This window comes from Puma concolor, chromosome A3 (assembly GCF_028749965.1).
Source record: "Puma concolor isolate L17-30 chromosome A3, mPumCon1.1.hap2, whole genome shotgun sequence".
NCBI lineage: Eukaryota > Metazoa > Chordata > Mammalia > Carnivora > Felidae > Puma > Puma concolor.
In genome coordinates this window covers 35,052,301-35,076,827 of record NC_141669.1, presented here as the reverse complement: position 1 = coordinate 35,076,827, position 24,527 = coordinate 35,052,301, and the positions used below count along the sequence as shown (strand labels likewise).

The window sequence follows — 24,527 nt, the reverse complement described above, 5'->3', positions numbered from 1 at the left end:
TAATACTTACTTATCTGTATTTTTTATAACTTTTGATATTAATTTTGATGTTGAAACTGCTCTCAATAATTTATTACGACTCTCATCTGAATTTTCCCATGAATTATGTGACTTTTCAGTTGTCAGTGGTCGTTTTATGCTGGAAGAAACATATTAATTTCTTAGAGAAAAATTCTTTGAGTAGCAATGACATGTAATTGACAGCTTAAACAGAACATAAAAGCAGCAATTAACATTTCCTTAAAGCTAATCCAGAAAAGAGAAGGAAGGATTAGTTGAAAGGTTCCGCCTGGATGAGTGCAGGAGTTAAACAAGGCATTTACCAAGTCTGTTTATAATTCTCGCTAGAACAAGTATTACTTGATTAAAAAATCAATCTGTACTTTTTTTTGAATAGGAAAAAAACCTGTATGCTTAAATCCCTGAGTAAAATATTTCTCATAATTTGTGAAACTGTGTGAGTTTATGAAAATAACCTGTACTTTTTCTTTTAAAAAAAAATTTTTTTTTAACGTTTATTTATTTTTGAGACAGAGAGAGACAGAGCATGAACAGGGGAGGGGCAGAGAGAGAGGGAGGCACAGAATCGGAAGCAGGCTCTAGGCTCTGAGCCATCAGCCCAGAGCCCGACGCGGGGCTCGAACTCACGGACCGCGAGATCGTGACCTGAGCTGAAGTTGGATGCTTAACCAACTGAGCCACCCAGGCGCCCCTAACCTGTACTTTTTCAAAGTCATTACAAGGCTGCTGTTTTCATCTTTTATATCATTGTGTAATTCATTATATATGGTACAAATGACAATTTGTAAGTAAAATGTAGGACTAAAGGTAAAACTCTTGTGACATCCTTTATAGACAATGATCAGAAATAAACATGACTTAACACAAAAAATGTTATCATCAACACTGATTCCATGTATTTATAAATGAAATTTTTGAATTATAAATGATATTTTGGTTGCATTGCTAACTATCCTACCACTCATCCAGTCTCCAATACTTCTGGCGATAGTATATCCAAAGAGCAATTTAGAATGGCAAGCACATTTCCACGAGACCTAAGAAGCTGAAAAAAAGATCTGGGACAAAGAAGATACCAAGTCAAATCAGAACCTTAAAGAGATTGATTATAAAAAAGCCACCTTTAATCACACACAATCCAAAGTCATGTAACATTAATAAACTATATCCAAGAAGAACTCCACATGACACCAGGCAAAAAAATTACAAACCATTTAGATAGCAAAAGAATCTGCGTGAGACACACAGACAAAGCAGTTTTTAAAAGTTAAACATGCATCAATCAAATGAAGACTGTTTTGTTTTCCCAAATTTCCATTAGGGATTTGAGACAGAATTATTAAACTGAGCAGATAAAAATACATTATAAATCTTTTAGGAATGGTTGTCATTTATCTTACTAAAATATTTTCCTCGCTAGTTCTGGGAATGGTGTAATATTTTCCTAAGATTTCCAAGCAGAAGTATGATGATAAAATATATCTATACCTAATCATAAAGCTTGAACCTGCATTTCTAAAACAGGCAAACTTCATTAAGTTGGTCTAAATATTTGATTACAAGGCAGCTGTAGCACTAAACTCCCAGCATGCAGGTTTAGATCCCCAATTTATGCTCACACACATTGTTAGAATGTTTCTGCCTTCTCCCCCTCTCATAACTTTAAAATATTAATTATTACAGACACAGAGAGAAGCCCTCAAGCAAGCCTTTAGCATAGAAAAGACCAGATGAAATGATTTCTCTACTCAAGCAAGAACTTATCCTCCCAAAACCCAAAACTGAAACTGAGATGCAGTCAAAATGAAGAGCCATTTGCTGAGAAGGGCCCTTGCAAGTTCAAGGTTGTAATGATGCCAAAATATGATGAGGATAATTACATGGCAATTTTCTGCCATGGTTATAAATTTATGCATAGTTTATATAAATTTTTAACATTTTGTAATTTTATTATAAAAATATTGTTTGGTTTCAAAGTAAGTTATTGTGGCCTTCCTTTCATCAAATTGTTTATAACTTAGAGATTTTTTTTTTTTCCAGTTTTAACTGAGAAATTTTGACCTTAAATCTTCACTCCCCAATAAGCTAAAATACAGATTTTAACAACAAAGAAGGGGCGGGGGGGGGGGCGGGGAGCCACTAGGCTTTTCTATTGGAATCCATGGATAGCCAACATTTCTCAAGTCACAGAATTCAGGTATCATTACAACCATTCCCTAGCTCTGTACTCGGGGACAGTTAAAACCTTTTGGTGGGAGTAGAATTCTTGCTTTCTTGAGTTTGTCTGTGTATTTGGAGAGGCTGTGAAGAGGGCTGGGGAGAAGGTGATGCTCGAATTTGTGGACTTTGATCATTAGAATGAGATTCCTCTTTTTTTTCTCTCTGTCCTTGTGGTTTTTCTTTCTTTTTTTCTGTACCACTGTAAAATAAAGTATAACATGGAACAACACATATTTAAACAAATAGAAGATATATCAAGCGATGGAAAAAGTGGTTATTATATAATTCAAAATGCTAAATCATACAGCTAATACAATTTACACTCCTTTCATATAATGATGAAAATATTTCCTTGAAAGTTCTGGAAGCTATTAAAAGTCTTCAGTGAAGAATTTTAAGAAAATCCTATGAAGATTGTCCCTTGAGACCAAAATAGCCCAATGCATTTTGCCATCTTGGAAGATTTGGGGAAGAGCAGCAGCTCTCTTAGCTGACTTCAACTTACCCAAATCAGAGCATCAGTGACACTTTCCATTTCGTCTGTAAAACATACTGAATGATGTGCAAGACACTCTAAATGCTATGTTTAGTAGATTATGTTCTAATTCCCATTTCTTCTGTGTATTTCTCCTCCTGCTTAGTTGAGTTTTGAATTTACCAGTTGATCCCCCCCACGAATCCAGAGCCTGGTTATGCCAGTTGAACTTGTTATTTTAATTATGTAAATTAATTAAATACAAAGAAAACTGACAAAATATACATAGAAAAGAAAACTGTAATTTCCACAAAAACGAAGTTGAATGCTCTGGAAAGACTCCATAGAAATCAGTTAGTAAAAGAAACTGCTATTAAATTTTATGTAGGTGAGAAAATTAAAAAAAGGTTGAGGAAAAAAATCATAAGGTGGGGGGAGCGCCTGGGTGGCTCAGTCGGTTAAGCTGTTAAGTGTACAACTTCGGCTCAGGTCATGATCTCATGGTTCATAGGTTAGATCCCAGTGTTAGGCTCTGTGCTGACAGCTCGGAGCCTGGAGCCTGCTTTGTTTGGATTCTGTGTCTCCCTCTCTCTCTGCCCCTCCCCTGCTCACACGGTGGCTCTCTCTCAAAAGATTTAACATTAAAAAAAAAAAAAAAAAGGTTGTTTTGCAAGAGTTTTAAATTTCTTACTCTGTCTTAACATTGAAACTAACAATTACAAAAAATAATTTATGGGTGTATTTTATGCAAGATAGTCAACAAGGACTCTAATCAGACACGCAATTAGAAAGAGGGTGGGAAGCTCGGCCTTTCATAAAAAAATTGACAAATATATGTCAATATATTTACAGTTAAAATATTTAAGATATTTATGTATAAATTCTTGTGTTTCTGCACTTTGACTCTTGATTAATGAAGCACACTCCATTTCTAATCGCTGGATAAGAGTCCTTATATTGCACATTTTTGACAATATTACAAACCAGATGGAATCAAGATCTGAATTCCATGGTTAAAAAGGTAGAAAACCATCAACTGTCTACAGTTCTTAATCAAAAGACAGTTTAGAATTTGACTATAAGGTGCATAAATCCACAAGGAGGTACGTTTAAGAATATATTAAACAAATATATATAATATATACAATTTATTACAGAGTAATAGTTAAAAATGTTAAAATACAATTTTAAAATGACATTTAATTTGATTTAGTTTTGATACCTTCTGACCGCAGACTGGCCCCCAACTTTCTATTTCATGTTCAGTTTTTAAAAGTTTGGGCTGAGAAATACAGTTCTGCATCAAAAATATCAGAGTAACTTTGAAATTTAAAACTGATTTAGAAATTCTTTCTTGTTGGTCTTCAAACATTCAAATCCTGAATGTACAGGACACTAGTCTTATGTGGGCCCAATACAACCTAAAAGAGATTTTCCTCCTGAGTATTTAAAAGCAAAATACAGAGCCTCTGCACCATAAAGTGACAAACTCGGCTAGTCTTAAGATTACCGAGTTACTATTGTGCATAGTACTGATCACTGTGCAGGACCAGTTACATAAGAAAACGGGCTGAATCCAAACCACTACTAAAAACAAGGAAGTTTATTAAAAATATTAAAATTTCCACTATGCATTTATAACTTGTCCTTTTCTCCTAAAAGGGAAGCATAGATAATACATTTTGGCATGTCTGGAGGAGAAAGTCTGGATTCCAAAATGACAATGACTTCAAAGACTGAATTCTACAAGGGGCTTTTAAAAGGCCTAAAAGATCAGGGCCCCTGGCTGGCTCAGTCAGTGCAGCATGCAACTCTTGATCAAGTTTCAAACCCCACACTGGGTACAGAGATTACTTAAAAGTAAAAAATATTTAATAAATAAGTAAATAAATAACCTAAAGATCTTGTTATTTCTTTACTATTCCTGTAGCCAAATGTTTGGTTAGCATCTATAAATCCACACTGATGAGTAACTTGTCACTGGCATTAGTTCATTAAGGCAACCATTATCTATCAGTACATTTTAAATATTATTCCATTACTTAAGGTTTTTCCTTAGTTATTCCTTGAAGAGAACAGTTGTAAGATTATGTAGTTGATCTCTTATGGTCTCTCCAAACTCTATGTGGGATAATCTGCTAGGAATTACACAAAAGTGCAAAAATTCTGTAAGCAATTTTATTGAAACAACAGATTAATTCATTGATGAAAAGAACATATAGAATGTAAATCTGTAGTTCACTGAAACTTTTTTGCAATATTTCCACTGCCCTTCTACCTACCATCCCCTAACACAGACACACACACACACACACACACACAACATAGTACTATATAGTATATATACTATTTGTACATAATACAAAGTATTATGCCTTTTTTTAATAGCATGGTTAAAGAATAAAAGTTATGATAGTGTTCAACCTCCCACAAATGTATATATACAGAAGATTCTATTTCTCGTTTAAAAACTGCTGTATAGGGGCGCCTCAGCACCCCTGGGTGCTCAGTCGGTTGAGCATCCGACTTCAGCCCAGGTCATGATCTCGCAGTCCGTGGGTTCGACCCCCGCATCGGGCTCTGTGCTGACAACTCGGAGCTCGGAGTCCGGAGCCTGTTTCAGATTCTGTGTCTCCCTCTCTCTCTGACCCTGCCCTGTTCATGCTCTGTCTCTCTCTGTCTCAAAAATAAATAAACATTAAAAAAAAAAAATTAAAAAAAAAATAAAATTAAAAAAATAAAAACTGCTGTATCAAATGTATTCCTTATATAAGCACAGAAAATGTGCTTATATAATTAAATATAGTGATGCTTATCTCATCAACAAATGCTTGTTAAAAAGAAACAAAACCACGGGCGCCTGGATGGCTCAGCTGGTTAAGCATCTGATTCTTGATTTCAGCTCAGGTCACAATCTCATGGTTCCTGAGTTCCAGGGAGCCTGTTTGTGATTCTCTCTCTGCTCCTCCCGCCCCCCTCCCACTAGCATGTGTGTGTGTGTGTGCGTGTGCATGTGCGTGCATGCTTGCACACTCTCTCTCAAAATAAATAAATTAAAAAAAAATAAAAAGAAACAAACCAAACCAGGAAATGAAAACACTTTCTTTAGTAGGAACCAAAAGTTACCTCACACAACTCGATAGGTTACATGAATGTAAACTAACTGGGTGGGCTGGGTGGGTGTCTACATTCAGAGTTAAAGAATTCAAAGGACATGCTCACTTTAATTCCATACAGTCCTATTTCATTTTTTTTTTCAAAAGTAGAATTATCACATTCAGACAATTTTGCAATGGTAGCTTTTCTTTCCCTTACAAATGGATACCTTTTAGCAGCAGATGAAAGAGTTTCTTTCCTTGCAATTGCGACAGAGCTGGTGTGGCTTGGCTTTCTGTTTGCACCACTCCCGTTGGTTATACAGGACATAGAAATAGCTTCTCGAAGGCCTGGCTGGCCTAAAAGTGGTTAAGAAAAAATTTACATTAAACTTCAAAATATTTCTCAAAAACTGGGAACTTAAAAATTAAGTCCATTAAAATGTGTTTAGAACTAAGTAAGCAGACTGCTTCCTCTGGTAAGCAGAATACAGCATTTTTGTCTCAAAACTTAATCTCATCAAATGGATCTATAAAAAGGCCATGCTAAATTGCTACAATGTAGCTAGACTTATTCTCTAGCTAAATAGTTTGCACCCCACACACAGCAGCTTTAAAAAACACGATTCAAAGTTGTGCTTCAGGTAAACCACAAATCTCCACATCATTGATTTTCAGAAATCGCTCAGGTTCTACTGAAATCAAATTATTCAGAAATTCTAGAACCATAAATGTTAAGTCTTACAATGTTATTCCATATAAATAAAGCATAAATGTATGAAGCAACCTCTGCTTTCTTAATTTATATTGTAGAAGGATTGGAATAAATATGTGATGAGTATGATCGCTTCTCGGCCTTTTGGCTAAGATCAAGTGTAATATGTGATGAGTATGGGTAAACAGGAGACCAATTTCCTAGAAAAAGTTTCAAATATAATAATGTACAGTAACCCCCAAATTATGCTAATATCACTGGTCATCAAATCTACCACTAGTCTGCCAAACTGGCGACTTCTTGTTGATTTGACCGTTATTTTTTTTGATTGTGGCAAAATATAACAAAATTTACCATTTTAAGCATTTAAAAAAAGGTACAATTCAGTGGCATTTAGCATATTTACTACACTGTGCAATCATATTCAATTCCAGAACATTTTGATCACCCCAAACAGAAACCCTGTACTCACTGAGCATTCACTTCCCATTCCTTTCTTCCTCCCCTCAGCCCATGTCAAAGGTTAATTTGCATCATCTCTTTGTATCTGCCTCTTCTGAATATTTCATATACATGGAACCATACAATATGTGCTCTTTTGTGTCTGGCTTATTTTACTTAGCACAGTGTGTTCAAGGTTCATCCATGTGGCAGCATGTATGAGTACTTTATTGTTTTTTATGGATGAGTAATACTCCATCGTATGAATATACCACGTCTTGTTTATCCATTCATCTGTTGATGGATAACTGGGTAGTTTCAATCTTTAGGCTAATGTGAATTGTATTGCCATAAACCTTTTTATACAAGTTTTCATTTGAACATCTATTTTCAATTCTTTCGGGTATATAACTTAGGAGTAGAACTGCTGGGTCACATGGTTATTTTAACTTAATGAGGAACTAATAAGACAGCAGATGCACAATTTTACAATCCCACCATCAATGTATTATTTCAATGAATTATTTCACCACATCCTTGCTAACACTTATTTTCAGTTTTTTTTTTTAAATTATAGCCATCTCAGTTAATATTAAGTGCTATTTCACTGTGGTTTTGATTTACATTTCTCTAATGATGAGAATATCTTCAGCTTGTTGGCCATTTGTGTTTCTTTAGAGAAATATCTATTCAAGTCCTTTGCCCATTTTTCAACAGAACAATATTATGTAAATTGTTCATAATGCACTCTTACAATCCTTTTATTTCTGAAAGGTTCCCACTTTCATTTCTGATTTTAGCAATTTTTTGGGTGGGGGAGGGTCAGAGAAAGAGGGAAAGAGAGAATCCTAAGCAGGCTCTATACTCAGCACAGAGCCTGACATGGGGCTTGATCTCAAAAAACCTGTGAAATCATGACCGGAGCTGAAATCAAGAGTGGAATGCTTAACCGGTGGAAGCGCCCAGGTGCCCCTCTGATTTCAGCAATGTTTTTTTTTTTTTTTTTTTTAATTTTTTTTTTCAACATTTATTTATTTTTGGGACAGAGAGAGACAGAGCATGAATGGGGGAGGGGCAGAGAGAGAGAGGGAGACACAGAATCGGAAACAGGCTCCAGGCTCTGAGCCATCAGCCCAGAGCCTGACGCGGGGCTCGAACTCACGGACCGCGAGATCGTGACCTGGCTGAAGTCAGACGCTTAACCGACTGCGCCACCCAGGCGCCCCAGCAATGTTTTTTTTTTAATGTTTATTTATTTTTGAGAGAAAGAAAGAGAAAGAGAGAGAGAGAGAGAGAGAGAGAGAGAGAGAGAGAGACAGAGACAGACTCGGGGAGAGGCAGAGAGAGGGAGGGAGACACAAAATCTGAAGCAGGGTCCAGGCTTTGAGCTGTCAGCACAGAGCCTGATGCGGGGCTCGAACCACGAATCGCACTGTGAGATCATGACATGAGCTAAAGTCAGACACTTAACCAACTGAGTCACCCAAGTACCCCAAACTTAGCAATTTAAAGCTTCCCTTTTTTTTTTCAGTCTACCTAAAATCTTGCCAAGTTTGTTGATCTTTTAATACACCAACTTTTGGTTGCATTGGTTCGTTGTTTTTCTGTTTTCTATTTCATTTATCTTTAACCTTTATTATTTCTTTCCCTTTGCTAGTGTTGGGTTTGGTATTTTTCTGTTTCCTTAAAATTAGGTTACTAAATTGAAATCTTTTTTTTTAATGTTTTATTTATTTTTGAGAGAGAAAGACACAGAGTGTGAATAGAGGAGGGGCAAAGGGAGAGGGAGACACAGAATCCAAAGCGGGCTCCAGGCTCTGAGCTGTCAGCACAGAGCCCGACGTGGGGCTTGAACTCACGAATGGTGAGATCAGACCTGCGCCGAAGTTGGACACTTAACTGACTGAGCCACCCAGGTGCCCCAAATTGAAATCTTTTTTAACACAGGCATTTACAACTACAAATTTTCCTCTGAGCACTGCTTTTGCTATATCAACAGCTGGTTTTGAAATGCAGTAAAACCTTGGTTTGTGAGCATAATTCATTCTGGAGACATGCTTGTAATCCAAAGCACTTGTATATCAAAGCAAATTTCCCCAAAGAAATAATGGAAACTGAGATGATTTGTTCCACAACCCCAAAATATTCATTTAAAAATGATAACACAGTAATATAATACAAAATAATAACTACAAAATATGAAGAAGAATAAACAAATTAACCTGCACTTACCTTTGAAAATCTTCATGGCTGGTGTGAGGGAGACAAGAGAGAGAAGGGTTATTGTGTAGGATGACTTTCACTCTCACCAATGTAACCAGTGCTATCTCTTGGCTCAATAGAACCTTTTTCTACATGGGGGCCATTGTATATGCTCGTACAGATGCTGACTACAGTATTAACAAAACTCTTGTCATACATTGTGTTTAATGTAACTGGCAATAAGGCAGGAGAGGAAAAGGGTCTATATCTGCAGGCAGCCTGACCTAGAATGAAGCAAAGCATTCCTGAGCTTACTCTTGTATGGAAAAGCAAAGGACTGTCTATAGGCACGTTGAAGGGACAAAAACTACACTAGTGCCAGTTGTGGGCACCTTCCAATGTTCTGAAAAATCACTGATTTCTGAGAGACACCACAGCCTGAGACCAGGCATGGGACACAATCACCCACAACCCCACAGAGAGAGAGAGAGAGAGAGAGAGAGCGCACGTGCGTGAGTGTGTGTGCCATTGGCTCAGTTGTGATCATGTGGTATTCGGTGTCACGTACTACCTGTACTGCAGGACGTGACTCATTTCTCAAGGTAAAATTTATTAGAAATGTTTACTCATCTGGGGCGCCTGGGTGGCTCAGTCAGTTGAGTGTCCGACTTCGGCTCAGGTCATGATCTCACAGCTCGTGAGTTCGGAGCCCTGCGTTGGGCTCTGTGCTGACAGCTCGGAGCCTGGAGCCTGCTTCGGATTCTGTGTCTCCCTCTCTCTCTGCCCCTAACCCACTCACATCCTGTCTCTGTCTCTCTCAAAGGTAAATAAACATTACAACAAAATTTTTTTTAAATAAAAAAAAAAAAAGAAAGAAATGTTTACTCATCTTGCGCAACACTCGTAGAACAACTTACTCGCAATGCAAGGTTTAGTATATAATTTTTTGTTTTTTGTTACACACTAAAAAATCCCCATTAACCACTACATAACACACACACACACACACACACACACACACACACACACACACACACACACACACACACACACACAGAGTCTGCAATCTACTTTCTATGCTCTCTTTCAATGTCCCAAACCTCGTCTCAAAAAGGAGATCATGGGAATGCAAGCTGGTGCAGCCATTCTGGAAAACAGTATGGAGGTTCCTCCAAAAACTAAAAATAGAACTACCCTATGACCCAACAATTGCTCTACTAGGCATTTATCCACGGGATACAGGTGTGCTATTTCGAAGGGACACATGCACCCCCATGATTATAGCAGCACTATCAACAATAGCCAAAGTATGGAAAGAGCCCAAATGTCCATCAATGGATGAATGGATAAAGAAAATGTGGTATATACATACAATGGAGTATTACTCGGCAATCAAAAAGAATGAAATCTTGCCATTTGCAACTACATGGATGGAACTGGAGGGTATTATGCTAAGTGAAATTAGTCAGAGAAAGACAAAAATCATATGACTTCACTCCTATGTGGACTTTAAGAGACAAAACAGATGAACATAAGGGAAGGGAAACAAAAATAATATAAAAACAGGGAGGGGGACAACACAGAAGAGACTCATAAATATGGAGAACAAATTGAGGGTTACTGGAGGGGTTGTGGGAGGGGGGATGGGCTAAATGGGTAAGGGGCACTAAGGAATCTACTCCTGAAATCACTATTGCACTATATGCTAATTTGGATGTAAATTTTAAAAAAATAACAAACAAAATTAAAAAATAAATAAATAAAGGGGTTCTGGAGATGATAAAATGATATGTAAATGTGATTTCATGTTGCTCATTTATGAAAATTTTTCAAAAGTTAACAGCACAAATCAAAGTTTGATTATTGTTGAAACCAAAAAAACAACAAAAGAAATCAGGAGATCAACCACACCCATTAGGTGATTACACTATAGCTATTACATCAAAAACAAAAAAACGCAAGTGTTGCAAAGAATGTGAAGAAACTGGAATCCTTGTGTATTTCTGGTAGGAATGCAACTCAACCTTCTGCAATCTATCATCTAACCACTTCACAGAAATTTTTCTTGCCAATATCACCAACGGTTCTTTGTCACTAAATTCAAAGGATGCTTTCCAGTCCTTATGTTGCTTAGCTTTCCCTCACCAACTAATACTGCTGACCATTCAGGCAAGGACGGTATTCAGGCAGGAACAATGTCCTTAGTTTTAGGACACTGCCTTTGCCTGAATTTTGTCTTAGCTCTCTGACCATTTTTTCTCACTCTCGTTTGCTGGATCTTCTTTTCCTGCTTACATTTTACTACCACCCACTCATGGTATAAACCAGAAAACAGGAAATTAGCTTTGATTCTTCCATTTCCATACAGCCAACAATTAATAGGTGACTAAGTCCTTTGCTGCTTCTACAACTTCTTTTTGTTTTATTTTTCCCTGGTTTTAATTGAGACATAACTGGTATACAGTAAGTTGTACATGTATAAAGTGTACAATTTACTAAGTTTTGACATACATATATGTCTGTGAAACAATCACCACAATCAACACAGTGAACATAGCCATCATCCTCAAAAGTGTCCTTGTGTCCTATACTCCACCTCTCCCTCCCTCAACTTTGGAGTCCAAAAGTTGAGACTCCAATGTATATCTTTCTTGCCTGATGTTTTAAATTCAGCATAATTATGCTAAGTTTCATCTGAGCTGATAAGTGTATCAACAGATTATTCCTTTTTATAACCCAATACTATTCCATTACATGGATATACCACAATACTTTTAGTCATTTACCTGTAGACAGTGGGGTTGTTTTCATATTTTTGTATTACAAATAAAGCTACAAAGAACATAAGTGTACAAGTCTTTGTGGGATACATGCTTTCATTTCTTAAAGGTAAATACCTGGGTTGTATGGTACCTGAATATTTAGCTTTTTAAGAAATTGCCAAATTGTTTTCCAAAGTGGTTGCACCATTTTACATTCCTACCTGCACTGTATAAAAGTTCCAGTTGTTCTGCATCCTTGCAAATACTTGGAACGACCAGTCTTTTGCATTTTAGCCACCTTGCTAAGCATGTAGTGGCATCTCACTGTGGTTTTCATCTGCATTTCCTTAATGTCTAAAGGTACTGAGTATCTTTTTATGTGCTTGACATCCATATATCTTTGTTAGTCATGTGCACGTTTATATATTTTGCCTATTTTTTTTTTTTTCCTTTTTTTTTTTTCAACGTTTATTTATTTTTGGGACAGAGAGAGACAGAGCATGAACGGGGGAGGGGCAGAGAGAGAGGGAGACACAGAATCGGAAACAGGTTCCAGGCTCCGAGCCATCAGCCCAGAGCCCGACGCGGGGCTCGAACTCACGGACCGCGAGATCGTGACCTGGCTGAAGTCGGACGCTTAACCGACTGCGCCACCCAGGCGCCCCTATTTTGCCTATTTTTTAAATGGGTTGTCTTCTAGATAAAAGTTTGAGAGATATGTGTTGAAACTATTTTTTCCCGTTTTGTAGCTTGCCTTTTTATTTTCAAAAATCTTTGGAAGAACAAGATTTTTAAATTTTGATGCTCAATTAATGGCTTTCTCCCTTATTATTTGTACTTGTTTGTGTCCTATTTATGACATTCTTTCCAAACCCAAGGTCATTAAAGGTTCCCCTGTATTTTCTTACAGAAATTTTATGGATTTAGCTCTTATGCTGAGGTCTATGATCCATTTTGTTCATTTTTGTATGGTGTGAGGTAACAGTCAAGGCGGGTTTGTTTTTTTGTTTTGTTTTGGCTTATGACCAAAATCTTGAATTCAGTTTTTCCTCCTATCCTTTCTTACACCTAATCTTTAACATTTGTTCTGCTACTTGGAATGTTCTTCACCTGGAAGGCTCATCCTCACCTTTTAAATTTCAGCTGAACAGCACTTCGTCAAAGACGGCTTTTATGATCATCTTACTCTCTTACTACCCCCTTTTATTTCCTTTGCAGTCCTTATCCCCATTTATAATTATTTGTAACTCTATTTGGAAACCTTACTTGTTTTGTGCTTCTTGTATGTATCCCTGTGATTTATACTGTGCTTGGCACACAGAAAGCACCTGATCAGTATCTGAAGACTAAATGAATGCAACTTCACCACGACTGCCTCAAATTTCTGTTCTGGATTATGTTCAGTTTTAGCTCTATTCTCCCTACTTGCTATATTACCCTTCTCTTAAAGGCGTTGTCAACACTGCATCAGAATCCTCTTTCTGAAACATGCTGTATGTCTTTGAATTTGATATGCCATCAATAGTAACATACACCATCATCTCGAATGCCCTATAAGGATGTGCTGCTTGTGAGAACTGTAGGCACAATCAATTGTAAGAAACAGGTGCTGTAATTTCAGAGATGTTAAAATGCAAGAAATATAGGGATTTCAGAATTAATGAATTTCTGTAAATCAACCTGTCGCTCCTCAGTTTAAAATCCCTAAATGGTTCTCCAGTGCCCTCTGGATAAGAACTAAATTCCTCAGAAAGGCATAAGAAAACCTTTCACCAAGGGCCCTATCTAACAGTCTAGGTTCATTTCTTAACACTCCCAACCTCACACCTCATGCTTCAGTTTCCTCTGAATTCCTTAACTAAGTACTTTTACTCCTTTGTGCTTTTGCGCCTGGATTGTCCTTTCTGGCATATGCTAGTCATCCCTGCTTGCCTAAATTAACACATATTCATCATCCATCTACCCATGGGTTTACAAAAGACTTAAAAGCCTTGTTTTACAAAAGAGTAAAAGGCAGTTACTGGCATCAAGGAGTTCAACATCTTGCAAGAGAATCACACTGGCAATGAAAATATGTGGTAAGTACAGTAACAGTGATATGAACAGAGTATGAACAAGTACAAAGGAAAGACACATAACTCTATAAAGATGATTAGGAACACAGAACTGAAAAAAGATTTCCTAGAAGAAATGCAGAACAAAGTGTTAAGCCAAGTAAAAGATAGGTGATAAGATACTTGGAGCTTACTCTAGTATGTGCAAAGAAACAGACTATAATAGCAAAGTGGGGTGTGTGTGAGTGCATGGAAGAGAGGAGGCAGACAAAAAGCTCTTTGTGTGGTGAGAATGTGAAACAAGAGACAGCAGAGTCCAGATGGGAGAGGTAAACAGCAGTTAGATTATGGAGACTCTATCTACAGAGGATAGAGATCACTAAAAGGGTTTGAGCTGGAAAAAAGGAGTTCGTTCAATTTACATTTTAGAGAAAACCCTCTAGTGGCTACGTGAAGAGCAGATTTTAGGGCAGTGGTCCAAGCATAGATGATGGAGATATGAAATAAGAGCCTGGTAGCATGAATGCAGGGGAGGAGTCAGTTTTAAGAAGTGTTTAGAAGACTTAAAGAATAAGGAGTTCAATTTGGGGACATTGTACATTTACGAATTCTGAAGGACACACAAACAGAACAATCTAGTAAGATAGACAATTCTGAAGTGCTGAAGCCTAGATCTGGGAACAATTTGGGAACTGGTACTAATAAGTGGCTATTAAAATCATGAAGGTAGATGAGTGCTGATGTCACCTCCTGCAAGGAACCTTCAACTCTGGTTTCAGTTAATTATTTATCCTAGGTGCTCCCACAGCACCCTGAATTTACCTTTTTAATACGAATTACCTATAATTTTGTAATACTGACCTATCTGTCTTCTCAGTTTACCTGAGGTCCTTTGGGGGCAAAGTCCGTGTTTTTTATTTCTTTAATCTCCACCACCTAAAACAGTGCCTCGTTCACTGAAAAGATGAAGGAAACAGACACTGTCAATACAGTAAATGGTGTGGAGTAATATTAATTATCAAGTGCTTGCCAGGTGCTAGGCATTGTCCTAGGTACTTCATAAGTGGTATATCCTTTAACCTTACCCATAATCCTGAAAGGGATTTATTATTATCATCCCAATTTTACTGATGAAGAAATTGGAGAGATTATTAACATGCTCAAGGTTCTATTGCGGTAAGCAGTGAAATCAACATTTGAGTCCAGGCAGGAGTAGTTAAGTAAGGAGAAAGAAATAATTCTGCCTAACGTAGAGTGACATTTTAAGCAGTGCCAGGATAACACACAGAAACTTACCAGAGGGAGTAGGGGGAAAGGAAATTCTAAGCAGACAATAGTACTAAATCATCAAGGACCCCAGATACTAATGTAAACAGCAAGAGGGGCGCCTGGGTGTCTCAGTAGGTTAAGCATCCAACTTCAGCTTAGGTCATGATCTCACAGTTTGTGGGTTCAAGCCTCACATCGGGTTCTTTGCTATCAGTACAGAGCCTGCTTCAGATCCTCTGTTCCCCTCTCTCTGCCCTTCCACTGCTAGTGTTTTCTCTCGCAAAAATAAACATTAAAAATAATATAAATAAATAAATAGCAAGAAAAGGCCAAAAGAAGGTTTTCATGGTCGCCTTTAATCCTACAGTTTAATTTGAAATAGCTCTTGGTACTGGGAATCCTTAGCATTTGGATGAAAGAGTAAATCATCTCCCAAGGTAGAGGCAATGCATTAAGTAAAGCAAAGGGAGGAAACAAAAAGGAACTGTGGGTGAATGCTTGTTTTTCAGTTGAGAAGTCTAAAGTGTATTCTTTGAAATTCAGAATATTAGGAACTTAACTGGAAGAATGGAACATAAAAATGATTATTGAAGTTACACAGATCCATGACTGGAATGCACCATTAGTGCTGTGCGTGTGTGTGCATATATGTATATATGTGTATGCACACACACACATCCCTCTCCTCTATGGCTTAGACATTATAAAGTCTGAGCCATGATCTCAAAGATTAGCCTACGGGACTGGAAGCAGCAGGAACCTCTCCTTTTTTACAAAAGTATAAGTAGTTCTATTTCTGAGCAGGAACCTGGCTGAAATAGAAATTTAGGCTAAAAGTCTATAAACCAGGAAGGTATTTAGTTTTAATTAGAGTAGAAACCATCATTAATGCCAGCTGAAGGCCAACAATAATTTTTATACTTTATGATGACATAAGAATACTAACCATATGTTTTATATTCCTTGATGACAGACCCAAGCTTAGGACCTTTCTGATAACTTAGCCTGACAGTTCCTAAATACTAATGACTATACTATACTCTAGACTCACACAGTAAAGTTATCACTAGAAACTGTTCCATATTCAAAATCACAAAATCTAAAATCCTGGCTACCCTAATCCCTAATATTCTCTTAATCCTGGATCTATCCCAATCCCCTCTCTAAACCAGTTTTTTTTTTTTTAACCACAACTTCCTGCTTCTAAAACTTTCTACTCTCCACATTCAATTTAACAAGTACTTACTGAGTCATCCCAAGGCTAGCTGTTAGTAACAAACTGTCCCTGCCTTCAAATAGATTATAATCTATCAGGAACCTCAAATATACATACCAAAACAGACTTTTAAAACTTTTTAAATGATTCCAAGAAGAGACAAAGAAATGGAAATATTGTCAGGAAATAGTTTGAACCTTAAAAGATGGAAAAATATGGCGGGCACCTGGATGGCTCAGTTGGTTAAGTGTCCAACTGTTGATTTCAACTCAAGTCATGATTTCTCGGTACGTGGAATTGAGCCCTTTGTTGGGCTCTGCGCTGACAGGGCAGAGCCTGTTTGGGATTCTCTCTCAAAATAAATAAACATTAAAAAAAAAAAAAAAAAGATGGGAAAATTTTTGATCAGAAGAAGGATAAAGATGATCCATGGAGGAAGAACTCTAGCTGACACTCAAAATTTTTTATTTATCTCAGATTCTCTATCATATGCCCCACAGCTCCAACAGCAGACCTCTTCCACTCTCTTTATATTTTCAAGCTCCTTTCCTTTTGTCTCACAGGAAGGTGTACTTCAGTCCTTTCAACTCCTAATGGCCACTAGTTTTTTGAAAGTATATTTTGAGTTGAAATGACCAAAGATAGATTTGACTTTCATATAGAAATGGAACTCTAGATTTCTGGAAACGGTAATTGTTGCCTGGTCTGAGGCAATATCTACTCATATACTTCTATATGCAAAGTGCATCTTAGAAGTCTTTGATCTGTTGTCAAATAACGAAACACTTCCATCTCCTACCACAATCACCAGTCACTTTGGCCCAAGGGCCCACCAAGGAAATTCACTTTCCAACCAGATTAGTATAATTTACTTATCAACATCATTTACAGCAAACTTATGACAATTTCTTTCTTTTCCCAAATGTTATCTGGAGTAAGAGGCAATGATACAGACCTGTGCCTGTACATTATCCCAGTTTCTACACAATTAGGATTGTTTTTTTTAAGAAAACAGATACTCTTTACATTTCAATTTTGCCTCTGGGCTCTCTCATTTCTCAAATGTCATCTGCAATGCTTGATACTTTTGGTTTACCAGCAGTTTCCTGGTGTAAAATGACTGATTCTCATCTTCAGATAAATTTGACTCCTTTGCTTATATACCATTGTATACTAACAGCTTGTCTTCACATAATGCCACTGGACTGTATTCTCAAATTACATTCATTTGGTCACCCTGAGAGGTCTTAATGGGTTTCCCAGGCACCAGCTGTGACATAATTTGTCTTCCTGGCAGCTAATCTTGCCAAAGTGTTCCCTGGGCCTTCCCGTTTGTTCCAAAATACAGGTAATTTTTTTTTTTTCCTTTTGGCAGGAACTCCGTTACAACTGCTACATATATTATGAACATATGCCGTCAAAAGGAAAAAATTCTCCAACAGAAGAGAAGGTATATGAGAAACTTAAATGACTGGCTACCTTAAAAACTACTGGGGGGTGGAGGGGACGCCTGGGTGGCTCAGTCGGTTAAGCGTCAGACTTTGGGTCAGGTCATGATCTCTTGGTTTGTGAGTTTGAGCCCCGCATCAGGCTCTGTGCTGACGGCTCAGAGCCTGGCGCCTGCTTCAGATTCTGTGTCTCCCCATCTCCTGGCCCCTCCCATGCTCATGTTCTGTCTCTGTCTCTCAATAATAAATAAACGTTAAAAAAAAAAAAAAAAACTACTGGGAAAATTTCTACCTTAGTTAAGTGTCGAGCATAATATACCAAAGAAAAAAATGGGGCTTAGCTTTTAATACCGCTGGCACATGAGAAGGAATAAACTAACAGAAGAGTACTAAAAATACTGAAATGACTAGTTAGGTGTGCTTCTGACTTAGACATCTACTGAATGGTAATATTACTACGAAGTGACACAGTAGAATGTCATTAAACCAGCAGCATACACATTTAGTTTTAGTCACACCTAAAGCTATGTCCCCCCCGTATCACCACCATCTAGCAAAATTAGTTGAATTTATCAATAAGGAAGTTAGCCTATACTTTTAATCACAGTTTCATAAAGAGCTTTCACACTTATTTATCCAACAGGGGGTTAGCCTTACTTCTAAAGAAAAATCCTCTAAAAAAGTGTAGCTATCTAAGCAAATGATAGTGAGTATTCTCCTATCAGTAATTTATGTGAAAGTGAATACAATAAATTCTAATTTCACAGAGGACTAAAAAACAATTCACATAGAAGATAAAATTTTCCACAGTATCAGAAATTACTTTTTCAATAAAGAAAAAATATACAAGGGGCCCCTGGGTGGTTCAGTGGGTTAAGTGTCAGACTTCAGCTCAGGTCATGATCTCATGGTTCGTTGAGTTCGAGCCCCATCAGGTCCATGCTGACATCTCAGAGCCTAGAACCTGCTTTGTATTCTGTGTCTCCCTCTCTCTGTCCCTCCCCTGTTCGGGCTCTGTCTCTCTCTCTCTCTCAAAAATAAACAAACATTAAAAAAAAATTAAAAATATATACAAAATTCCCACAAAATAATTTTATTTTTTAAAAAGAGCATTTTATGAAAAACTTCATTTATTATAAAATACTTTGCTTAAAATGATCATTACAAATATTCATAATATAAATCCTGTTTAATATCAAAACTGACAGTTGATCTTTATTAGGCTATATACAAACGTCAATAGTGAAGAATCACCTAATATTTTCCCAATAATTTCTATTGTATAATAAACTCCATGATAAAGCTGTTTAGAATTTCCAATAATAAATTTAAAACCTTTAAATACATATTTCTCTAAGTATCAATATTGGCAAACAAAAATTAGTCAAGCAAATTTTTCCACTAAAAGGAACCAGAGTAAGTCTTAACAATGAATTATGCTCATCTCTAAAATAGTATCTCCCCAAATTGTTATATAATCAACTCCCCCTTTAATCTATTTTATAGACAGCATTTCAAAGCCTGCATCTAACTAAGTAACTTAAAGAATAATCACTAGTAGGCTACCTGGGTGGCTCAGGTGGTTGAGTTCTGACTTCGGTTCAGGTCATGATCTCACGGCTCATGGTTCGACCCTTGCGTTGGGCTTTGTGCTGACAGCCTGGAGCCTACTTTGGATTCTGTGTCTCCCTCTCTCTCTGCCCCTCCCCCATTCACACTCTGTATCTCTCTCTCAAAAATAAACATAAAAATTTTTTAAAAAGTCAAAAAAAAGAAAAAAAGAATAATCACTAATGGACCCCATTTCAGAATGTAACCATGTTGGCACAATGTAAGAAGAGCAGTCATAGTAAGCTTATAAAGTACAATTAGTGGAAAGGAGCTCCCTATCTAATTAATAAGGTTATTAATAAGGATTAGGAGTTGATAGTATGTGGGGGAAAAAAAGTTCCAATGTAGCAGCTGCAGATGGCTCTGTAACTCCAGAACTAGGTTAAGTCGTCACTAAAGAGCCTTAAATAAATCTGATCCTAAATTCACTTCAGAGAAAAAAGGAATTATGAGTAAGGACAACTAAACAAAGACTAGAAAGAGTAACTTACAGAAAGTATGTCCTTGGAGAATAGGAACTACAGCTATTTAATTTTATTTGTATTTTATGACATTGGAACAGGTAAGTACGAAGTAACTGATGCATCATACAAAATTTACCACTGTCTATCAAATTTTTAAAAAGCAGTCTTTAAATTTCTCTATAAATGGGTGCCTGGGTGTTTCAGTTGGTTGAGCGTCCGACTTCAGCTCAGGTCATGATCTCACACTCCGTGAGTTTGAGCCCGCGTTGGGCTCTGGGCTGACAGCTCAGAGCCTGGAGCCCACTTCAGATTCTGTGTCTCCCCCTCTCTCTGCCCCTCCCCTGCTCATGCTCTGTCTCTCTCTGTCTCAAAAATAAATAAAAAAACATTAAAAAAAATTTTTTTTAATTTTTCCATAAATATTTTTTACTCAAATATCTTGGGAAATAAAAAAATCAGAAAAAAGTGTTTGAATTTTTCTCAACACAAAATTATAACGTACTGTTGTTTTAGCATAATAAAAAAATTCTCAATGTTTTTTAACTAGTATGACCTATTTAAAATAAGCTTTCTTTTTTAAAAAAATCTTTTTAACGTTTATTTATTTTTGAAAGAGAGAGGAGTGAGCTGGAGAGGGGCAGAGCAAGGGAGACACAGAATCTGAAGCAGGCTCCAGGCTGTGAGCTGTCAGCACAGAGCACCTGGGGCTCAAACTCACGAACCATGAGATCATGACCTGAGCAGAAGTTAGACGCTAAACCGACTGAGCCACCCAGGCGCCCCTGAAACAAGCTTTCAAAAATACTGTGGATAATAACCAAACACTGTACCATTTTCTCTTTCAGAATTTAAAATATTTATACAGTCAGAAGCTGAGGTTACATGTCAATTATAAATGGTAAGTGTGTTCTTTCTCTACACCAAGTTCACCTTCCCTTTAAAGCCCACACACACTAACTGATCTGGCTCCTCATTCTACTCTAACAACTCCAGAATCCTCTTATTAAAATCAATTTATAACCAAATAAAGTTCTTCCTGGCTTGATTTTGGCAGTCCTCAAAGCTGGTTCTCACAAAAATTTAAGGACTGCAATATAACATTATTAGCCAAAGTGGTTTCTATGAAACCTTTTGCCAAACTTTCCAGTCCCTTATCCCTTGTCACTGACACATTTATCTTACTAACCACTAATGGAGCAGATCAACCCAGCCACCTGTCTAAGTCTCCACTATTAACTACCTAGGCCTAGAGTGTTTGAAGGTGGGAAGTATAAGAATGGGAATCACATTGTGTGTGTGTATACACACACACACACATATATCACATCTTCTTTACCCATTCATTTATTAAAATACAGCATAGGGAAGGGAATATAGTCATTAATACTATAATAATGTAAGGTATGATAATGTATGGGAACTATCATGGAGAGCACTGACTAAACAGAATTGTTGAATCATGATACTGTACACTTGAAACTAACGTAACACTGTATGTTAACTATACACTTCAATAATAAAAATTAAAAATAACTTAAAAAAAAAAAAAAAAAGAATGGGAACCACACAATCAGAATGCACCACTTCAATGTTTTCAAGGTGACTCAGCACTTCCTTCGTATGTCTATGGTCTCCTATTTCCAGTCGTTCCAATTACCCCTTTTTTCACCGGTAGGAACTGTCTTACCTTCTTAGAGAGCATCACTGTCTCCGGAGGAAAAGTGGTAAGGAATCGAAGTTCCAGCCCTGACAACTGTGAATATTTAGTGACCCCCACATAGTTTTAGCTCTTTTCAGTCTATCCCAGAAGAAGGAGTCTTCTAAGACCAATAGTTTCTTACCTGTGCTACAGTTCTTGTCCAAACTCTCAGGAAACCTGCCTCATCAATTCCCACCCCCTATTCATGTTGGCATTAATATCTTCCTCCATGCTGTCTTTTGTCCTCAGCTTATCTTTATCCTCAAGTCTACAACATCTTAAACAATAAAAATTAAATTAAAGCTGACCTTCGATTTAACATCTTCCTCTAGTTACTACCATCTTTCTTCCCTCAGGCCTATTTTTTGAAGAGTGACTATAGTTGCTACTCCCAATGCCACAATTCTCGTCAACTGTAATTTGATTTGCAATCCTACCACTCCACTACAATTGCTTGTGGAGGTTTCTAGTAACCTCATAAATGCCAAATCCAAAGGTCACCTCTCAGTCTTTGTTTTATTCAATCTCTTTGTAGCATCTGGCAACATGAATCACTTTTTCTTTGCTGAAATACTAGAGCTCCCAAGAGAACTATCCTGAGCCTCGTTCTCATTTTACATCCTCTTTCTATGGCTCCAACTATTATCCATAAGCTGAATATTCCCAAATTCTTCCTGCTAGCCAAGATTAACATGAACACTAGACCTATAATTCAGCTATCTATGTGTCTACCTCCACACCATATAACTTCAAACTCAACATTCAGAAACTGAATTCATAAATATCCTCACTTTGCCCATTGCCAAAATGGGGGACAGTTATGCCTATGTCCACCTACTCTATCAAAAAAATCGTAAGATATATGAAATAACAGATTCAGTTGCTTAACATAAAAGAATTTAAAATTCTTTCTGGGTGGTTGGAGGAAGGGAAAGGCCACACAAGATCTGCTCCAAACTCAGAATCATAGCATTCTAACGACTGTTTCTCTCAACCTGTGAAAACCCTTAATATCTAGAAGTTAAAATTAACACGGTACTGGGGTTGGTAATAAGTTTCAGAGCTTAAATTCTTCAGAACTTTTCTCACTAATGACCACAGAAGGCTTAGAATAAGCTTGTTTGAACTATGACTTTTATCATTTCTGTAATGGTAAGAGGACTGACTCAAAAAGTACATGGGTGCCTATCTACTATGTTCAAGATAAAATGCTAATTAATTACTATGGGAGACACAAAAAGAAGATTCAATTCCTGCCCTCAGTAAATTTGTTATCTAGTTGGAAAATACTAAATTCACACAAATACTATGACATAAAAGCTGTATGTACAATCAGTGGTATTACAAAAATATTCCTACTTAAAATAATAAATAGTAAACTTTCAGAATTTCTTGGGAATGAAAAAAAAAAAGGCAATGTAACAAACTATAGTTACAGCTAATCCAAAAGACAAACTATAGTTTTATATTCTTGGTTTAATGTCACTGATAAAATACACAGGTTTTACACATTATTGCAAAGTAAGCTGCAAAAAGCAAGACTTTTCCTACTTTAATAAACAATTACCTTTACTTGGAACTGATTTTTTCACTGAGGCTACATGATCTTCGGAGATTGCAAGACGCCTCAAAACATCAGCCAAAGCTGCCTTTAGCACAGTGATTTCATCTTCTTGTTGTTGAACTCGTAACTCAAGAGCTGAGAGGCGATCTTGAACGTCGGAAGTACTTGCAGCAGAAATACTATCATCTATAAAATGAAGAAGATGGTTTTTTTTTTTTTTTTTTTTTTAAGTAAACTGTTCAAGAAAGAATCTAACAACAAATAAAGAGATCTACTCAGGGGTGCCTGGGTGGCTCAGACGGTTGAGCTTCTGACTCCTGATTTTGGCTTAGGTCATGATCTCACAGTCATGGGTACAAGCCCTGAATTGGGCTCTGTGCTGACAGCATGGAGCCTGTTTGGGATTCTCTCTCTCAAAATAAACAAACAAAAATTTAAAAAAACGAAAAAACAAAAAAGATTCTCCCTTTCCCCGTCTCTCCCCACCCTCCCACCTCTGCTCACACTCACTCTCATGCTCTTAAAAAACAACAAACAAACAAAAAAAGGAACATAAAGAAGATCTATTCAGGTAAGTCTTTTAAAAGATGACAAAAATTGGGGGGAAAAACAAACCCATCATTTTTACACAGATTAACTTCTGTAAATATTTTCCATAGCTATTTGAATGAATTAAAAATAGTAAAAGTTAATATATCTGACGTAAAACTACAATTATGAAAATTTTCCCCATGATCAAATTTTCCCCATTATTATACTATAACCTTAACTAGTTTTTCCATCAAAATTTTCTCTAAATAGATCACTTTGGAGACTTCTGGAAACTTGCAAGATAGTCAAGTATCCAAAGTATCCTTTAAATGATCACATCATTATCCTACTTCTCTATGAAAATAAAAAAGGAGTACAAATCACTTCACAGTTTTGCTTTATGTATGACTGCGAACCACTCACCTTCAGCATCAATGATCAGAAAGCACTCTTTATTTCTGTCTTTGCTATTATACTCCCCAAATGCCACAAGATATTGCTATATATTCTTGTTTTTTCTTACCCGATGTCCCAACTCTTGAAAAAGGAAGTATGGTTTCTATAAAGCACACAGCTAATACTTATTTGTTAGGTATGTAACAACAACAACAAAAAGACTAAATAAAGTTTAACTATAACATAGCAATTACAAACTACTTCCAAAGCTATGTAACTTTAGAGCACACTGTTAACAGTTGGGTCAGTCAGAACCCAAACGTATAGAAAGATCAATAGCTGTT

The 24,527-nt window shown here is 36.9% G+C and overlaps 1 protein-coding gene and 1 pseudogene across 9 annotated transcripts in view; one reads left to right on the top strand and one right to left on the bottom strand.

Annotated features, from left to right (window-relative positions):
* Positions 1-24,527, bottom strand: part of EML4 (EMAP like 4) — a 164,850-nt gene that overhangs the window by 69,766 nt on the left and 70,557 nt on the right. For 3 of the 9 annotated variants that reach the window (XM_086700464.1, XM_025927395.2, XM_086700463.1), the window contains exons 2-6: positions 23,260-23,442; positions 9,200-9,217; positions 6,042-6,171; positions 2,267-2,440; positions 11-139 (exon numbers count right to left, since the gene is read on the bottom strand). In XM_086700464.1, coding sequence (XP_086556590.1) covers positions 11-139; positions 2,267-2,440; positions 6,042-6,171; positions 9,200-9,217; positions 23,260-23,442 — 634 coding nt within the window. Of the gene's footprint in view, positions 1-10; positions 140-2,266; positions 2,441-6,041; positions 6,172-9,199; positions 9,218-14,867; positions 14,942-23,259; positions 23,443-24,527 lie in introns of those variants that run through there. The other 6 variants (XM_086700462.1, XM_086700465.1, XM_086700467.1 and 3 more) reach the window with 4 other exon arrangements.
* On the top strand, positions 6,655-6,767 carry LOC147582360 (U2 spliceosomal RNA; annotated as a pseudogene).